The 20506-nt window shown below is 42.0% G+C and overlaps 1 protein-coding gene across 3 annotated transcripts in view; it reads left to right on the plus strand.

Annotated features, from left to right (window-relative positions):
• Positions 1 to 12874, plus strand: part of LOC143020998 (UV excision repair protein RAD23 homolog A-like) — a 126229-nt gene extending 113355 nt beyond the window's left edge. For 2 of the 3 annotated variants that reach the window (XM_076178090.1, XM_076178091.1), the window contains one exon: positions 11207 to 12874. In XM_076178090.1, the coding sequence (XP_076034205.1) occupies positions 11207 to 11317 (111 nt within the window). In that variant the 3' untranslated portion in view covers positions 11318 to 12874. The remainder of the gene's footprint in view (positions 1 to 11206) is intronic. The other variant, XR_012965964.1, reaches the window with a different exon arrangement.
• Positions 12875 to 20506: the final 7632 nt, after the last annotated feature.

The following is a 20506-nucleotide window of genomic DNA, read 5'->3' on the forward strand; positions in this document are numbered from 1 at the left end:
AAATATAATCAAGACGCCGATATGGCAGCGTCGCGAATCCACTTGCTCCTCATGACGCCTACGTGTGCGGCACCGTATGGAAGGGGTTAAATTATCATATCGTCGTCGTCGTCGTCGTCGTCATCGTAAAGTCGAACAATCGTAAGTCGCGGCCATCGTAAGTCGACGTTTACCTGTATAATTGAATTTGGAAAAAGTAAAAACAGAATATCGAGAGATTATAAAATTGGTGAAGAAGAGGTCAAAAAAGTAAACTGAAAAAGACCTTGGAGTGATGATCAGCAAAGACATGACACTGGACAAACATATTAATAAAATAGTCAGAGAAACCTACAATTTATTGAGGTTAATAAAAGTGGCATTTGTCTATTTGGATGAGGAAATGATAAGAAATAAGACCAAAACTCGAGTACGCAGCAACACTATGGACACCCAGTAACAAAAAGAATATAAAAAAATTAGAAAGAATACAAAGAGCAACAACAAAACTGATATATGGACAAAGACTGTCCAAATTAGAATTACCAACTCTGGAACAAAGAAGGGAAAAAGGAGACCTACTATCTATAGAATTATGAAAGTAATGGAAATCTTAAGCGGCCCATACACGATCAATTATATTGCGCAATTTCATTGTCAATACTCTGAATTGACAAATTGACCATGTATGGGCGATATATCACCCATGCACAATTAAATTGACAGTGTATGGGTGATATATTGTCCATACACAGTCAATTTAATTGTCAATTCAGAGTATTGACAATGAAATTGTGCAATATAATTGATCGTGTATGGGCCGCTTTAGATAAGAATGATTTATTGAAATGAGACAATGGATAAACAAGAGAACACAAAAGGAAACTCAAGATAATTACAGAAGATATCTGAAAAAAATAGCTTCCCACACAAAGTAATAGATACCTGGAACAAATTAGACAAAGAAACTGTGTGCAAACACTATTCAAGAATTTAAGAAAAAACTTGATGCTGAAAGATACAAAGACGGGTCACTACAATCATAGCTCCCTTCCCGTATAATACAACCAGGTAAATACACAACTAGATGTTGCAAGATACAAAGACAGGTCATCACAAGCATAGCTCCCCTTCCTGTATAATACATACATATGCCAAAGCCTTTTTTTCCCCTTATAAGGGAGGTAGCAAAAAAAACAAAGGCATAAAAACCACTCCCATCCATTCCATCCTTATCACACTCGACTCCCCTCCATGCTCTTCCCTCCCTCTTATCTTGGCACCTCCTGGATGACGGGTCATCCTTGCATCTTGTCCACTGTCCTGTGTCAGAAGCAATGTCACAAGACACAGCCCATCCACAGTAAGGCCGCTTCATTAAATCGGTGACCCCCCCTCTCTGTCCATCATGCAGAAAAGGGGAAGACAGGGAGAAATCCCTTCAGGCTGTCAAATTTTTCTCACATATTCCATTTACCTCCCATCCCTCACCCATTCCACCTCATGCATCACATCATCATCATCCATATACAACCATTCTCCATTCACCCTTATCTTGTCCTATCCTGCCCTTCCTCAACAGACATCCCCCCTTTCCCAAAGCCCCTTTTACCCCATCTCATACTAGGTCACCCCCTCATATTCACTTCTTCCATATCCACCTTCCACACCTCTTTTATTTGTTTTTCTTCATTCATTCTTTCCATGTGTCCAAACCATCCCAATAACCTTTCATCCACCCTATCTCCCAGCTCCCTTTTCACCCCTGTTCTCCTCTTCACCTCCTCATTTCTCACTATATCCAGCCAAGTAACCCTTATCATACTTCTCAGACACCTCATCTCAAACACATTCAAACTCCTCTCTTCCTCTTTCATGTTCCATGTTTCTGCCCCATTCAGTGCTGTTAGTACAATCACTCCTTCATACAATCTCTTCTTTGCATCCATTCCCAAATGTCTATTTCTCATTACACTTTTTAACCCCTTCCATACGGTGCCGCACACGTAGGCGTCATGGACTTAGATCTTGGTGGCAGCAGCCAATGCCAGCCGTACGACGTATCGTAATAATACTCGCATCATAAAATATAGTCACCGCTTATATCGATCGTTCTCTCTTCACCCGTGAATTTTGATAACCATAGAAAATGCGATTACAAAAGAATTAGAAAGAATGTCATTATGGAGGGGCGACTACAATAAATATAATCAAGACGCCGATATGGCAGCCTCGCGAATACACTCGCTCCCCATGACGCCTACGTGTGCGGCACCGTATGGAAGGGGTTAATCCCCCAAGGCATTTACTCGCTTCTCTCAATCTACACTCTACCTCCACTCCTCCCTTTCCCGCCACACCCAAGTATCTAAAACTATCCACTTCCTCCAGTCTCTCTCTTAATACTCACTTCCAGTCTGCTGCCACTTTCTCCCCTTGTACATCTCATCACCTTACTTTTACCCACATTTATCTTCAACTTCCTTCTTTCACACACTTTCCCAAACTCTGTCACTTGTTCAATCCCTCCTCTGAACCTGCTACAAACACTGTCGTCCACAAACAACAGCTGGCTTACCTCTCATTTTTCCCCATTTTCTTTAACCATCACCAATCCCTGACCCCCTACTCTAGCATTTACCTCTCACACCACCCCATCCATGTATAAATTGAACAGCCAGGGTCACATAACACATCCCTGACAAAGTCCCACCTTCACCTCATACCACTCACTCTCTCCATTTCTAATCCTGAAACATGCACTACTACTCTCTTAACCACTTCAGTACAGGACTTAAATCTCGCGGGCAGCAGCCAATGCCAGCCGTATGACGTGTCGTAATAATACTCGCATAATAAAATATAGTCACCGCTTATATCGATCGTTCTCTCATTCACCCGCGAATTTTGAAAACCACAGAGAATGGGATTCAGGGCGCATTTGGGAGAATGTAAAAACACAGGGGCGACTACAATAAATATAATCAAGACGCCGATATGGCAGCGTCGCGAATCCACTTGCTCTTCATGACGCCTACGTGTGCGGCACCGTATGGAAGGGGTTAAAAAATCTTTACAGCCTCTAAAAGCTTTCCTTCTATTTTGTATATCTGCAATACCTCCCACAGTGCCTTCCTGTCTACCCAAAACTCATCCTTACCATTTCCTATAGCTTTCACACATACCTGTCTTACCACAAAAATCTGATCTATGCAACATCTACCTGTCCTAAATCCACACTGTTCCTCACCAATTACCCCCTCCGTTCTTTTCCTAATCCTCTCAATTAAGACCCTCCTATAAGCCTTTCCAACTACACTTAACAAGCTAATCCCTCTGAAACTACTACATTCACACTTGTCCCATTTTCCCTTGTAAAGTGGAACTATATAGGCACAAGGTACAAGGGGTGCAAGTGGCAGTAGACTGGAAGTGAGCATTAAGGGAGAGCGACTGGAGGAAGTGGATAGTTTTAGATACTTGGGTGCAAATGTGGCAGGAAAAGGTGGAGGTAGAATGTAGATTGAGAGAAGCGAGTAAATGCCTTGGTGGATTAAAGAGTGTAATGAGGAATAGACATTTGGGAATGGATGCTAAGAGGAGACTGTATGAAGGAGTGATTGTGCCAACAGCACTGTATGGGGCAGAAACATGGAACATAAGAAAAAAAGAGAGGAGTTTGAATGTGTTTGAGATGAGGTGTCTGAGAAGTATGATGGGGGTTACTAGGCTAGATAGAGTGAGAAATGAGGAGGTGAGGAGGAGAACAGGGGTGGAAAGGGAGCTGGGAGATAGGGTTGATGAAAGAATATTAGGATGGTTTGGACACATGGAAAGAATGAGTGAAGAAAGACTAGTAAAAGAGGTATGGAAGGCAGATGTGGAGTGAGTGAACATGAGGGGATGTCCTAGGATGAGATGGATGGATGGGGTGAAGGGGGCTTTGGGGAAGAGGGGAATGTCTGTTGAGGAAGGACGGGAGAGGACAGAAGACAGGGGTGAATGGAGAATGGTTGTATATGGATGTTTGTGATTGCATGTGGTGGAATGGGCAGGGGGATGGGGGGTGAGGTAGTATGTGTGAGCAAAATTTGACGCAGCCCGAAGGGATTTCTCCCCGTCTTCTCCTTTTATGCAATGGGGGGACGGAGAGGGGGGTCGCCAATTTAATGAAGCGGCCTTGCTGTGGATGTGCTGTGTCTTGCGACACTGCTTCTGACCCAGGGCAGTGGACAAGGTGCAGGGATGACCCGTCATCCAGGAGGTGCTAAGATAAGAGGGAGGGTGGAGGGGTGTGGAGTGTATTCAGGGATGGAATGGGTGGAAATGATTTTATGCCTTTTCCTTTTTGGCTACCTCCCTTGTAAGGGGGAAAAAGCCTTGGTATATGTATGTATGTATGTGTATGTAACTGGTTAGTGTGGCCAAGATAACTAGAATAACAAGGAACGCGAACAAACATATGTACAAGAAATTATCACTTCACATTTGGTGGTGAATGAGACTAATGTTTCCTAAGTATGTGACTATTATTATGTGATATTAATTTATATTCAAAATAGATGACTGTGATGTATACGAGTGTGTGGGTGTGGGAGGCTGGACTATGTTTTAACTGGTACAGACCTTTCTCTGGTTTGCGAGGATGCTTCAAGGTTCATGATGCACTACTCGAGTCACGAATAGACTATTTAACGTTAATATGAATAAATTGAAATTCCAGATAAGACTGAACTTGACACTGGGTTGATTTCTTAAGAGAGAAGACTGAAGACTGAAATTTACACTATTGCTGGCTATAAGGGAACCTCTGGATGCTATAGGCTCCTCCTACAAGTTATTATGATTGGTTAAGATTCTCTCTGTATACCACAAATGACCAATGGGAACACATGCCTTTTTCGTAAACATCCCATCACGTGTCCAATTCAGAACTGCAAACTTCAGCAGAACAGCATATGGCTTGAGAGTGTTTTTATGGCTCGAGAAAGGCCCAGCGTGCAATGAGTCATGCGCAGTGCGCGATGCGATGACGAAAACTAGTATCGACTAGTATCACTGTCTAGTACTAATCTCTAGCAGCAACTAGTGGTGATGGTGTTAGTGGTGTCGTCAAACCAATCACCACATCTTCCAACAATTTGGAATGATCATGTTCTGTCCAGGACTGTGTTTTAGGGGGTGCATACACTACTACAAATTTTCTACTTTTATCATAATTGATTCTACATTGTTTTTTCCTTCTGTTAACTTTGTTACATCTAAGTCTTTCCTGGTCAGAAATAATATTCCCCCTCCTTGTTCTTCTTTTCTATTCTTCATCCAGCAGTTGTATAGACCTTGTCCCACAGTGTTTGGTGGTAGATTACCTTTTAGTTTAGTTTCTACTATTCCCATTATGCCCAGTTTTTTTAATGCCAAATAGTCAATTAGTTCATTCAGTCCTGAGATCATTCCATCTATGTTGGGTTTTTGTAAGGTACATGGGCCTGGTAGTGAGAAGAGTGTAGAGGAAAGGGAGGTTTTTTGGATAGATTTAAATGAGTGCATAGAGGGATTAGGGAAAATGTCAATGTAGTGGTATTGGGAGACATTATTGCTAGGGTAGGAAATGAACCAATAGACAGTGGTTGATAAGTGTGGAATTTCAGAAAAAAATCGTAGTGGAGAGTTGATGGTGGAGAGGTATCTAGAGAGTTGATAATAGCTAATACAGTGTTTAGGAAGAAAGCCAAGAATAAATACACATGGGAGAGGGTGGTGGGTGGAAGGTGTGTTGAGAGTGGAGGATAGATGGAGAAAGAGGAAAAGGACAGAAGGTAGGGAGGTGGTTAAGTGAACTGCTTAAATGAGAAAGAAAAGGATTACAAGAAGCTGAGAGAGGAGTGGGAGTGGGTGAAGGATAGAGAAGAACTAGGAGTGGAGGAGGAATGGGGATGGTTCAAGAAGGACGTCACGAGGTGTGCAAAGATGGTGTGTGGAACAAGGAGGAAATAGAAGGAAGGGTAGTGAATGGTGGGATGAGGAAGCAAAGAAAGTTGTACAAGAGAAGTGAGCTTTCACAGATTGGTTACAAAATAGGACAAGGGAATCATATGAGAGGTACAAAGAAAAGAGAAGAGAAATAAAGCATAAAATAAAGTAGGCAAAGAGGAGAGCAGATGTGAAATTGGGTAAGAGTATAAAAGAAAATTTTGAATGTACATACATATACCAAAGGCTTTTTCCCCCTACATGGGGGGTAACCAAAAAGAAAAAGGCATAGAAACCACTCCCATTTTGAAAGTAATAAAAGTAGAAGAGAGAAGGAGTTTGAATGTGTTTGAGATGAGGTGTCTGAGAAGTATGGTGGGGGTTACTAGGCTGGATAGAGTGAGAAATGAGGAGGTGAGGAGGAGAACAGGGGTGAAAAAGGATTTGGGAGATAGGGTTGATGAAAGAATATTGGGATGGTTTGGACACATGGAAAGAATGAGTGAAGAAAGACTAGTAAAAGAGGTGTGGAAGGCAGATGTGGAGGGAGTGAACATGAGGGGACGTCCTAGGATGAGGTGGATGGATGGGGTGAAGGGGGCTTTGGGGAAGAGGGGAGTGTCTGTTGAGGAAGGAAGGGAGAGGACGGAAGACAGAGGTGAGTGGAGAATGGTTGTATATGGATGATGTTGTGACTGCATGAGGAGGAATGGGCGGGGGGTGGGGGGTGGGGTAGTATGTGTGAGTAAATTTTGACGCAGCCCGAAGGGATTTCTCCCCGTCCTCACCTTGTATGCAAAGGGGGACGGAGAGGGGGGGTTGCCGATTAAATGAAGCGGCCTTGCTGTGGATGTACTGTGTCTTGCGACACTGCTTCTGACCCAGGGCGGTGGGCAGGGTGCAGGGATGACCCGTCATCCAGGAGGTGCTCAGATGAGAGGGAGGGTGGGAGGGGTGTGGAGTGTATGTAGGGATGAAATGGGTGGGAGTGTTTTTATGCCTTTCCCTTTTTGGCTACCTCCCTTGGAAGGGGGAAAAAGCCTTGGTATATGTATGTATGTATGAAAAGAAATGAGAGGAAGAGGCGAATCAAGCAGAGAACAAACTGTAGAAGGTGCAGATGGAGAGATGATTATGGAAGAGAAGGCAATAAGAGGAAGATGGGCAAATGTGAAAGAGGACAGGGAGGGAAAGGTAGTGTCAGTGGGTAGCACTAAGAAAACAAGTGATGAGTGAGGAAAATGGAGGAGAAATAAGGAAAGATGAGGTGAAGGCAGTTATGATGAGACCAGGGGGGCAACCAAGGATGAGATGGATGGATTGGGAAAGAGGGGAATGTCTGTTGAGGAAGGAGGGGGAGGACAGAAGATAGGGTGTGAATGGAGAATGGTTGTGTATGGATGATGCTGTGATGCATGAGGTGGAATGGGTGGGGGATGGGGGGTGAGGGAATATGTGTGAAAAATAAATTGACACAGCCCAAAGGAATTTCTCCCCATCTTCTGCATTTCTCCATGAGGGGATTGAGAGGGAGGTTGCCTATTTAATGAAGCGGCCTTGCTGTGGATGTGCTTAGCACTTCCCACTGCAACTACCTTTCCCTCTCTATCCTCCTTCACATTTAGCAATTCGCTAAAATACTTTGCCCATCTTCCTCTTACTGCCTTTACTTCCATTATCAACACTCCATCCCACCTTTTACCTTTTCTTCTCTTAATTTCTTTCCAAATTATCTTTTTATTTTAAAATTTTCTGTCATACTCATAACCCATTTGACATCAGCTCTCTCCTCTTTGCCTCCTTTATCTTTTTCTTCTGGTTCCCTGTCAAACAACTACCTCACCTCACATCTTACAAATACTATAGTTTTTCTTTGAAGTCATCATTGTACACTTGTATTTTACCTGCACCATCCTCACCTTTTCATCCAACTTTTTACTGCCTCTCCTATTTTCTCCCATCCTCATTCTACATACCATCTTTGCACATCTGATAACTTCCTCCTTGAAACATGGTCATTCTTTCTCTATTCTTGTATCCCCTTATTTTTCACTATTCCCCATACCTTTCTCACCTTTGCAAAGTATTGTTGATATCCCCATTCAAATTCCTTACTTTCAGCACTTGCCACCTCTCTTTACCTTCCTGCCTTTTTTTCCTTTCTTTTCTCTTCTCCACATGACATCCTTTCTCAATTCCACCTACAGATAATGATAAGATGGTCTACTCTCCTCTCCTTTGAACAAGTTTACATCCAGAACTCTTGTATTCTTCTTTTGGAGCATCAAATCAAGCCCACTTGACTACCCTCCCACCAACCACTATGCCCCATGTATATGTTTATCCTTCATCTTAAACACTGTTCACTATAATTTTTTCCCTGTACATATCCCCAACATCATTAATTAGAACTGAACAGAAGCAGTGTTGGTATTAGGGAGCAGTAGATAAAAGATGATGAATTACATTGAATGATATGGACATTACACATTTGTGAGAACTGGTTGTGGTCCTGCAAATTGGACATGATAGACAACCCCCCAACCCCCACCCCAACCCACCCAAAAAGGGGGGAGGGGTCCTGTCTGTAGGTACATAGGGCCAGACTTTGTATATCTGGACCATGTATATAATGTCTTGCAACTTCGCTATATTTCCCCTAGCTTTTCACTTCTTAAGGGGATACGCGACACCTGGGGGGGGGGGGTGAATTTGGTCAAGATATAGCATTTTTCAAATCCCGACAAATAATTTTCCAGCGGCGCGCAATTTAAATGTCTTGGGTGGGGGTTTAAATGGACTAAGTTAACCACTTCAGTACGGGACTTAAATCTCGCGGGCAGCAGCCAATGCCAGCTGTATGACGTGTCGTAATAATACTCGCATCATAAAATATAGTCACGGCTTATATCGATCGTTCTCTCTTTCACCCGCGAATTTTGAAAACCACAGAGAATGGGATTCAGGGCGCATTTGGGAGAATGTAAAAACACAGGGGCGACTACAATAAATATAATCAAGACGCCGATATGGTAGCGTCGCGAATCCATTTGCTCCTCATGACGCCTACGTGTGCGGCACCGTATGGAAGGGGTTAAAGGCGCAACCCACACTAGAGGGGGGCTTGCCACTTAGGACCTTCAGGCGCATCGAATAACAATGAAATTCGATTGAATTTACACTCGCCCAATGCTTCAATGGCCAGTATGAGGGTGGAGGGGAAGGGAGGAAGGTGGAGGGATAGCTCTTGCCAACTTAGAGCTCAGCTGGACATCAGTTACCTACTAGCTTTGAAAGAAAAAGTACGCATGTCTCATGAGCTCTCCTGGCAATATATTACCTTAGCTAGTACATATTACTCATTAGTACAGTCATCATGGGTAGCAAAAAGAACATCTACAATGACAAAAAAACAACAGTTAAAGATGGCAAACAGTCGAAGACGACTAGCCTAGACCTCACCACCTCTCACTCCACCACTGCCCTCGCTTCCACCTCTCTCAACATATGTAGCCAGGTTCTACACCATGAAGTACTTTATTCATCTCGAATACAGCAAGAAAATTAGATATTAGTTATGAAATTGTACAGAGGGGAGATAAGAATGAATGTGAATTTATGATTGTGGAGAAGAGCAGTTTTTTGCCGTGGATAAATTCGCTTGTTAGATGCCAGTGTGGTGAGAAGATGCATGTTGAAGTGATGGGAGGATGTGGAATGGTGAAGACATTTCAGGCAGAATGAAAGTTGTGGTCTGAAAAGAGCAACTGGTGTACTTCACCAGGTGGTAGAAATGAAAGTTATGAAATACATAACAGAGTTGTGGAGGCCGGCTTACTCTGTGGGGATGTTGCAGTACAGAAAATGTGCATGGCAATGAACATGAAAATGATACATCACAAGACGTTTAGTAAACTTTGCCATCATATTATAGAGACCAGCATAAAGAAGTATGAGGAACTCTTGGAAAAAACAAGGGAACATGTACATGCAGCATTAGAAAAGGAAGACCCAACTTTACTGGAAGTAAAAGTTACTATCGATGGTTCGTGGAGTAAGAGAGGATTCACTTCCAAAGGCACCCACTGCTGGTTAAAATAAACCTCTTTCCAATTATTTAGATATCCCGAAGACCCCCAGCAGTGAGGTTTCAAATGAAGAAACCGACAAATGTGCAAAAAAGCAAATTATATGATGGTGTCGTCTGTGCGTCACCACTACTGTGATATACTTATACTTTAATTTTTCATTATTTAACGTACTTATAATTAAAATATGTTGATGATTTTTACTTTACTTATCCATTATATAATAAGAATTAACGCATGAAAAAATCAGTCAAATCGGTGAAACTATAAGCAAGTTACAGATATATTTATATTTCAAGTCGCCATATCTCTGTTCGATATTTTTTTTACTTTTTTTTTTTTATAATAAAAAATCTAAAATAAGTCAAATTTAGATGAAACTTACAGTAAATATTACATTTAGTAACTGCTGGGGCCGGTCATTCGAATATTTTGAATAAGATGAAAGAGTTAGGAGTAATAATGGAAACAAGACCAAAAAAATGTCATTTTTCACCATTTTTGCCGGACATTAAAATTGAAATGCCTGTATGCAAAAGTATAAAGGAAATTGTTCAATTACTCAATGACCGGCCCTAGGTGTGCCTACTGACTAATCATAGCCAAAATACAAAACAAATTGGTCCACGTATTATGATGCTGTGCACTTTTAAATGTCGCTACTGGTATATGTACATACATCATTCTGTTTCACCTAAAATGTAGGCAACATGGATACCATTTACCTGAGAAGTTTCAGCTCTTTACTCTAAATAGTTTAGAAAATGACCCCTAGGTGTCGTGTACCCCCTTAAAGAGAACTGACAGCTAGCAACTGCTCCTTTCCTACTACTACTACTGTAAATTGTTACATAGAAATGGGTCCACACAAAAACAATGTAGACATTAGTCCAAGCTAGCAACTGCTCCTTTCCTACTACTACTACTGTAAATTGTTACATAGAAATGGGTCCACACTAAAACAATGTAGACATTAGTCCAAAGTTTCATCTACAAGGGAACTACAGCAGGGCTTGAGGACCATTATCAGCTACTTTGGGACTAGTAGTATCTTGTCAGTGAAAATTGAGACAACAATTGTTATTGTGACATTCGTTTTATTAAGAAACTTGATGTTTGATAACAGTAGTATATATATGTAATTAATTATAATTTTTCTTTGACAGCTGAAAGCCCTTGGAAACTTCCCCGAAGATGTTGTGATTCAAGCCTACTTTGCTTGTGAGAAGAATGAAAATTTGGCTGCTGAATTTCTTTTCAGTCAGAATTGGGATTAGGATATTTTTAGCTCTAAAATATACATGTATAAACTATTGCTAAAGTAGGCACTTTGTATCACAAGATATAAAGTGATGGCACATGGGCTTGATTGCCATGTATGCAATATTTCATCATTGTATAGCTTTTGAGTTTTAGATTTTACATCAAGTGCATCCCAATTTCTACCCCATATTTCATGTGGAACCTGAAGCTCATACAGTCTGTCATTGTATGATTTTGTTAATCTGCAGGAATTCATATTGTTAGTTTGGAATTTTATTTAATGTAGAGAATAAGCAAGTGTCCTAGCATGGCATCCATGCCAATTTCTGATATGACAACCTGAATGCCATCAGTCAGCTTTGTGGCAAAGCAGTTATGGTATCCTGGTCCTCCCTTGGGCTCTGCTCATGTTGAGATTTATGTGCTCCATGTGTTTCTCCTCTATGGCGCTCGACTTAACCTGTTGTAAGGATGGGCAACACGGCGAAGTTATGGCACTACCTCAAGGATGGCTGCTGCAACACATTAGTTTACACATCAGGGAATGACTGGCCATCAGATTTATTGCAAAACTATTATGATGAATCAGGTGATAAGAAAAACCCAACTTGTTGAAACCTTGGTTCTTGGTGTATTATAGCTTTCCACAGGCAACAAGGAAGCTTTGTCATTGGTATTCCACAGGCAACAAGGAAGCTTTGTCATTGGTATTGTTTGGAAGCTGTGTTTGCCAAGGAGCAACTGAATGCCTAAATGAATTTTAATTTTATTTTATTTTTTATTATTATTATTATTTTTTTTTTATGCTTCCTATTCTTAGTAAGGGGCCCTTGTTTGCTACTGCATCCTGAGAAAGACCAGGTTTGTGAGAATGGCTGGCCACCCATGGCTGCCTAGGGGCAGTAGGATGACAGACAATGATAATGATTTTTTTTTTTTTTTTTTTTTTTGGGGGGGGGGGGGGCAAATTACTTACACAACAGCTGGCTCTTCTCAGCAGCAGCTTTGTAATGGAATGTTAGATTATGCCAGCATATGTATCACCATTCTTATATTTAGATTTTACATTGCCATCCATTCTTGAGATTTCATTGTGACATGTTTCCTTGGCTCAATCTTTAATATGTGATGTTTCAATGCCTCCACTTCATATTGACTTGCTTTTTGTAAAAACACTGGTTGAGTAGCTTTACCGTATTCTTGCTATTTCCTTTTCCTTATGGTGTTGAGCACCCATCTGCCCCCAGGTGTAATGAAACTGTCTGGGGTCGGCAGTGTGCCAGCCTTGCTGCTTGACGGCGCTGCTTCTATTCATCCACACGATGCTGCGCCCACCACCACCACCACCACCACTAAATCACTTGACTCTGGCTCCTCACAAGAGCCAGTCTGGCAAATCCTATGTCAGCTCTTGTTATTAATAGTCCTCATATGATTCTGTCATCATATGTATAACCAGCGCTGTCCCTATGCCTTAAATTATTAGGGAGTTATTTTGTAAAAACATTTGTTAATAATATTTCCTGTGAAAACGGCTTTGAAAAGTGACCATGAATAAAAGCAAAGTCGTCTGAAGTCTCTCTGTAAAACCTTTCACATTTTATAACTTTTTCTTAGATGATAGCTGGAAAGGGCATTTGAGCAGCAAGTTACACAGTATGTAGAAAGAACTACAGTATATAAAGACACCCATCACTGACAGGTTAATGAAAGTAGGCCTTAACCTGTGGACAGTAGAGGTTCCCTTCAGCTAATTAAAATTGCCTGGCAAAGCCAAATTTGTTAGCTTTCAGTCTCCCAGAATTACAAAGAGGATTTAGTTCTCAACCTTGGACAGCAGCAAGTTGTAGTGCATGTGACGTTTAAGGGGTAAAACAATGCAAGAAATACTTGGAGCCCTAAATATGTTGAAGACAGGCTTATCTACTCACTTTACAATATGATTATCTAATTTTCTTTATTGATGCTGTGCTGCTAAAAACTGGTTAACATGAAAAAACAATGCTCTTTTAAGGACTGATGTCGTAAACACAATTTTAAAGACTACAAAATTAAAAGAAAATTGGCTTGCAAAATAAGATTTTGGGTGAACAATTTGTGTTCATAAGAATGACAATGTGAGGTTTATATTTTTTTTTTTTTTTTTTTTTTTTTTTTCCAGAATGTTTACTGGTTATATCACTTGTACACCTATTTCAGGGAAGGGAAATGCAGCTATGCATGTATGTTTTCTTGACTTACATGAGGCTGTTAAATAGTTAATCCTGGAAGGTCTATATGTGCAAGATTACAAAAATCGTCAAAAGCTCATTTACAGAACATATTTCCACTAATATGGTTTTGATCAATTTCATGTCACTTAAATTTTAGTTCAGCTGTCACTCAATTTAATCTGCTCATCACCAAAGTGAAATTCTTGGTGTCAAACAGAGGCAGTATCACTGCCAAGAGAATGAGCATAATTTGTTAATTTCCTTGTTTCAATAAAAGGATCATAATTTGTAAGTGCTTTAATTTTCCACAATGTTAACATGATTTAACCCTTTCCATGGAGTTGATGGACATCTATATTCAAAGCATTTAGTACAGTTTGGTACACTTGTATACCAGAGACCCTTCTTCCTCTTATAAAGGGATTGACAGTCAAAACAAACACCCACCCCATACCTGACTACACCCATCCAAAACCTTCATTACCCCTCCCATCCTAGCATCTCTGGGATGAAGGGTCATCCCAGTACCTTGCCACATCATTCACGTTAAAGGCAATGTAGCAAGACACTGCCTCCACAGCAGGGCCCAACAACTAGAGCATGTTTATCCCCACTGCAGATATATGGGATAGGAGGAAAGCTTTTAAGAGCAGTCAAGAGTTTTTACAATAGTAGAGCTTTTGTTCAAATCAGAAATGGAGTGTGAGTGGTTTGAGGTAAAAGTGGGGCTTCACCAGAGATGTTTTATGTAAATTGGCTGTTCAATTTATACATGGATGGAATGGTACGAGAGGTAAATGCAAGGGTAGTGAGTCTGAGATTGGAGATGGTTAAAGAAAATGGAGATAGCCAGTTGTTTGCTGATGACACTGCGTTGGAGCAGGATTAGAAGAGGGATTAAGGAAGCTAGAGCCAGTTTGGGAAGGTGTGCAAAAGACAGTTGAAAATAAATGTGGGTAAAAGTAAGGTGGTGAGAATAGTTTTTGCTAGGATGCGAATGTGGTGAGAAAGGGAGGAGTGGGGGTAGAATGTAGATTGAGAGAAGCAAGTAAATGCCTTGGTGGATTAAAAAGTGTAATGAGAAATAGACATTAGGGAATGGATGCTAAGAGGAGATTGTATAAAGGAGTGATTGTGCCAACAGCACTGTATGGGCAGAAACATGGAACATAAGAGATGAGGTGCCTGAGAAGTATGATAGGGGTTACTAGGCTGGACAGAGTAAGAAACGAGGTGAGTGGAAAGGGATTTGGAGATAGGGTTGATGAAAGAGTATTGGAATGGTTTGGACACAGGAAAGAATAAATGAAGAAAGATTAGTAAAAGGTGTGGAAAGAGTGAACATGAGGTGACCAAGGATGAGATGGATGGATGGGGTAAAAGTGGCATTGGGAAAGGGAAATGTCTGTTGAAGGACATAAGATAGGGGTGAATGGAGAAGGGTTGTATATGAATGATGCTGTGATGCATGAGGGGGAGTGGGGGTGGGGAGTATGTATGAAAAATAAATTGATGCAGCCCGAAGGGTTTCTCCCTGTCTTCTCCATTTCTGCATGAGGGGATGGAGAGGGAGGGTCACCAATTTAATGAAACAGCCTTGCTGTGTCTTGCAACCCTGCTTCTGACCCAGGGCAATGGGCAAGATGCATGAATGACCCATCATCTAGGAGGAGCCAAGATAAGAGGGTGGAGTAGGTGGGGATGGAATGAGTGGGAGTGGTTTTTATGCCTTTGTTTTTTGGGTACCTCCCTTGTAAGGGGGAAAAAGCCTTTGGCTTATGTATATGCCTTAATATACAGTAACATGACACTCCTATTCCAGTCATCCACTTGAAACAAATTTATGGAGCGGACAAAAACATCCCTTTGGACTGTCATTTCATTCAGTTACAACCAGCAACAAAGCTGAAAGTAAATGTGGGCAAAACTAAGGTGATGAGAGGGTAGTAATGAGTTGGTAGCACAGGTAAGAGGAGCCAGAGAAAGTAAAATATTTTGGGTCACATGTAGCAGGGAGTAGAGGTAAATTATAGAGTATGGGTAGCAAGTGTCTTGAAGTGAATGAAAGGTGTCACAAGAAATTAGTATCTGGGGATGAATGCAGAGTTGACCATACAAAGAGGTAATTGTGTCCATGACACAAATAAGTATTGCATAGAGTTTCACATTGTGAAAAATGTGCAGCCCCACAGTTGTTGTTGTTGTTGTTGTCGTTCCCTAGACTGTCTGTCCGAGCAGTCCCATCTCCCCAAGGAATGCCATAGCCGAAACTGGGTTTTCCCACAAATCCTTTATAGAGCGTATGTTGTGTTGTTTGCGTTCATGATTGTGTATAATGCAATCTTCCATTATGTGTTGTATGGTATGGGGTGAAGTGTTACATCCTGGGCAGCTGTTCACAATGCGGTCATCCAGCCTCTTCTGGTAGCTTAGAAGTGCTGGGTGGTGACCGCACCGCAGTCTGGCCAAGTGGACTCCGTCCTTTTGTGGGAGAGAAGATTCAGAAGGGTGGATATCAGGGGGTCTGGCATGCAGCAGTGTGTTGTCTTTCAGTGTGTTAATGGAGCGGTGAGTGATATGATTATGAATATGTTTCCGGAGGCTGGTATTTGGTGGTTCTGGAGGAAGAGAAGAGAGTATCTGTGCGTGATAAAGGTCTTTGGGTGTTGTTTTAATGTTTCTTGGTGTGTGTGGGTGTTCTGCTATGTAGTGTAGCGGGTGTGATGTGTTTGTGGTGGCTGCGGCAAGTGTTTGTGTGCCTCTCATGTTGAGGTGGTCCTTGACTTTGAGGACTTTTGTTTCATGGTGTAAATGGTCTGTAGGTGTTGTATTTGTGCAGCCTGTAATTGTTTTTAGGGCTTTGTTTTGTATGATTTGAAGGGTGTTGTGGTGTGTCTCACTGAGATTAGGAGCCCATGCAGGACTCGCATAATTCAACACTGAGCGTATGCATTGTTTGTATATTGTTATATTAGTTTCTTTGTTTTGTCCAAATGTTGTTCCAGTGATTGACTTAAGTGCGTTAAGTCTGGGTGTGCATTTGTTTTTTATGTTTGGGATGTGTTGTTTGAAAGACATGGATGTATCGTATGTTACACATACATACTATGTTACACCAAGAATTTTCGGTGTGTTTGTGTGTGGTATTAGAGTGTTGTTGATGTAGAGATGAGGTATGTATTTGTGTTCTTTTGTCCAGTTGGTGAGAGGTGTTGCTGTAGATTTGGTTGGAGCTATTTTGAGTCCGTTTGTGATGAACCATGTGTTGAGTGTGTCAAGGTATGGCTGGATTATTTCTGCAGCTTTGTCTGTGTTACGATGTGTGCATGTGATTGTTATGTCGTCTGCGTAGGAAGAGATTTGTATTTCTGAGGTGTCTGGCGTGGGTAAGTCATGCATGTATAGATTAAATAGTGTGGGGGATAGAACTGAGCCCTGTGGTACTCCGTTCTTAATGTTTCTGATGTGCGATGATTGGCCATTATATGACACATGAGCATTCCTACCTGCCAGATAATTGGCCAGCCATCTTTTGGTGTTATTGTGCATGTCTGTGTTATATATTTTATTTGTTAGGTTGTGGCGGGGGATAGCATCAAAAGCTTTACTAATGTCTAATGTTATAAGAAGTGTTCTTTGGTGGGGCCTATCAGAATTGATGCCATCTAAAATTCTTTGTGTGAGGTTTGTCAGAAGAGTGTTTGTGGAGTGTAGTGGCCTAAAACCGTGTTGTGAGTCAGCAAGGGGAATATGTGGTGTGACAAGTTTAAGTATTAGGCGTTCAATGACTTTAGAGGGGGTGCAGAGAAGTGTGATTGGACGGTGCGATGTTGGGATTGTTGGGTCTTTGTTCGGTTTTGGAATGGTGATTATTTTACCATGCTTCCAGATGTCGGGTATAGTGTTGTGTGAATAGCTGTAGTTTGCAATGTTTGTGAGTGCGTGTATACCTTGTGGTCCAATGTGTTTTAGGTGGACGTTGCTTATGTTATCAGGGCCACAGGCAGATGAGTGCTTGAGACTATGTATTATGAGTTTTGTCTGACTGTCTATGAAGGGTATATAGTCTGAGTCTGTGGGAAAGTCTTTCTTACGTCGAATGGTGCGTCGGTCGTCAGGGTGAGAAGTGAGATGGCTTGTCTGTGCAAAATGACGTATGAGTTCGTTTGCTTGTTGTCTGTTTGAGGGTAGATTAGCTGTTGTTGTGATTATTGCTGTGTGAGAGCGTGTAGTGTTACTGTTGGATAGTGTAATGCTGTTGAGTGTTTTGTACAATTTGCTGGTGTTTGTTTTGTGATCAAGTGTATTGATAAAGTTTTGCCAATTTTGTGTTTTTTTTCATGTATTTTATTGGCAATCACAGTGTTTAGTGTTTGTATTTGGTCTGCTATGTTTTGAGGGATAGGTGTGGGGGTACCGTGTTTAAGTGTGTCACGTTGTCTGATGAGGCTTTGGATTTCTGGTGTGAAGTTGGGGTTGTGTGATTTTCTGTTGCCTCTAGGGATGTATCTCTTGTCTGCATTTTGTATGATTGTATTAAAAGTGTGCACAGCATTGTTAATGTTTGTGATTGGTGTACTGTTAAGTGTTTCAAAATGTTGTTCTGTCTCTTCAGTAAAAGCTTCCCAGTTAGCTCTCTTGTAATTGGTGTAAGTGTGTCTGTGGCCGACTGGGGTGCATCTTGTTTTGGTGGTGATGATGATTGGAAGGTGGTCAGAACCAAGGGTTCCGACCACTCTCCATGATGTTGTTGGGGTTAGGCAGGGGGAGCAGAAGGTGATATCAGGAGAGGAGGGAGTGTAGAGGGCTTGGTGTGGGATATGTGTATGATTATGTGTGTTGTTCATGATAGTCAATGTGTCAAACTGAGTCTGTATATCAAGCCCTCTGTCTGCATCAGGGTTGTCGACATACCAGGCAGACGACTTGGCGTTGAAGTCACCACCCATGATCAGGTTGGGGATTGAGGCTAGTTGGCTAAAATGAGGCCTGAAGGTGTTTGGAACTGTGGGAGATGATTGGGGGGGAATGTACATGTTAACTATTGTCAGTGTTGATTTGTTGCCTGTGCGGATTCGAATGGATTGGATTTCTGTTGTGTTATCTGTGGTAGGGAGGAGAATTTTGGTTGTGGCACTTGTGTCCACAAAACAGATGGAGTGGTGGATCAGGGTGATGAGTCCACCGCCATAGCCGTCAGTCCGGTCTTGTCTGATGGTGGTGTAATTATGAAATGATGGTGTTTTGTGTGAGTGTCTTAGTTTTGTTTCTTGTAAAATCGCAATGTGTATGTTGTGTTGTTTAAGAAAGTGTTCAAGTTCATGTTTTTTCGTGTTAATACCGTCAATGTTGTGTTGTAATATGTTGATGTTGTGTGTTTTGTATGTGTTGTATGTTGCCGTTTGGGGTTGAGGTTGGGGTGGTAGTGGGGAAGGTGTAGGATCTGGGTCAGAGGGGGGGAAAGGAGAGATCAGGGACAAAGGAAGGGGAGTACTAATCGGGGGCAAGGGCAAAGGGAAATTGTGAGTGGGTGAGGGTGCTGGCTGTGGTTAGGGAGGTGGGAGTGGAGTTACTGGAGGGCAGGTAGAACATGTCCAAGTGTTTGTGTATTGGTTTGTGTCAGCAAGTGTTGTACAAGTGAGGTGGGCCCAGTTTTTGCACATATTGCACTGAACTGAGCCCTTTGTCTGTCTGCTCGAAGTAATGGGTTTAGAGCATGTTGGGCATGTGTATTTTGTGGTGGGCCCAGGATTGCTCTCTACATCTCCAGCTAAAAGTAGAAGAAGAGGAGTGATCGCCGGAAAATCACCCCTCGGTGCAGAAAAAACGTAATATTGCATGTTGGGAAAAAGGATTGTGGTACTCCCCAAGGTAGGCGTAGCTCCTCTTGGGGATCGGTGCCACCTGCGTAGAGCCGGTAGCCAGGGGTAGATGCTGCCGTTTGGCCCCCAACTCTTGGGGTTAGGGGGTGGTCCCACGACGTAGACGCTGCAGCTCCAGGACCAGCCCCACAGTAGTTGGCAATGGTCTTCAAACCTCCCACAGGTCTTTCTGGTAAAAAACTTCGAGCTGTTGTTGTTGTTGTTGTCGTTCCCTAGACTGTCTGTCCAAGCAGTCCAGTCTCCCCAAGGAATGCCACAGCCGAAACTGAGTTTTCCCACAAATCCTTTATAGAGTGTATGTTGTGTTGTTTGCGTGCATGATTGTGTATAATGCAGTCTTCCATTATGGGACCACCCCCCAACCCCAAGAGTTGGGGGCCAAACGACGGCAACCAGCCCTGGCCACCGGCTCTACGTAGGTGGCACCGATCCCCAAGAGGAGCTATGACTGCCTTGGGGAGTACCACTTTGAGCTGTTGTTTGTATTGCATCAATGTGAGGCTGTTTCTATATCCACTGAGAGTGGTAGGGAGAGGAGAGCAGTTGTCTATTGTCAGCTCTCATGTGTGAAAAAGTGTAAGAAATACAGTTGAAATTGCTTAAGAGAGATCTTGGGTCTAGTCTGAAGACAGTGTCACCCATCTCCTGATGGAGGTGAAGGGGTTAATAAGTTTGAAAATGGTCAGTTTCTTTGCCCATCTTACAGAATCATCACATGCAAGTACCTGTCATTGGTTTACTACAACAATACATGGAGACTTGGAATTTAAGGGAGGAAGAAAGGAGGAACCTAAATGTGTTTAAGAAGTATGTAGTGAGAAACAGTGGTAAATAGAAATAGAGATAGAAATGAGGTGAGGCAGAGAGTTGGCAGATAGGGATGATCAAAGAATACTGGGATGGTTTAGATACATGGAAAGAATCCAGTGAAGATAAGCAAAAAGAGCACGGAAGGCAGAAATAGATGAAGTAAACTTGAGGGGAAGACCAAGAGTGGGAGAACATTGAGCAGGAAAGAAGAGGGCAAAATAGATGTGAATGGATGAGAAACAGATGCAGCCCAAAGGGATTTCATGTCTGTTTTATAATTTCTTGAGTGGAAGTGGGA

The sequence above is a fragment of the Oratosquilla oratoria genome, chromosome 41, assembly GCF_046742065.1.
Source record: "Oratosquilla oratoria isolate Oo_2021 chromosome 41, ASM4674206v1, whole genome shotgun sequence".
Lineage (NCBI taxonomy): Eukaryota > Metazoa > Arthropoda > Malacostraca > Stomatopoda > Squillidae > Oratosquilla > Oratosquilla oratoria.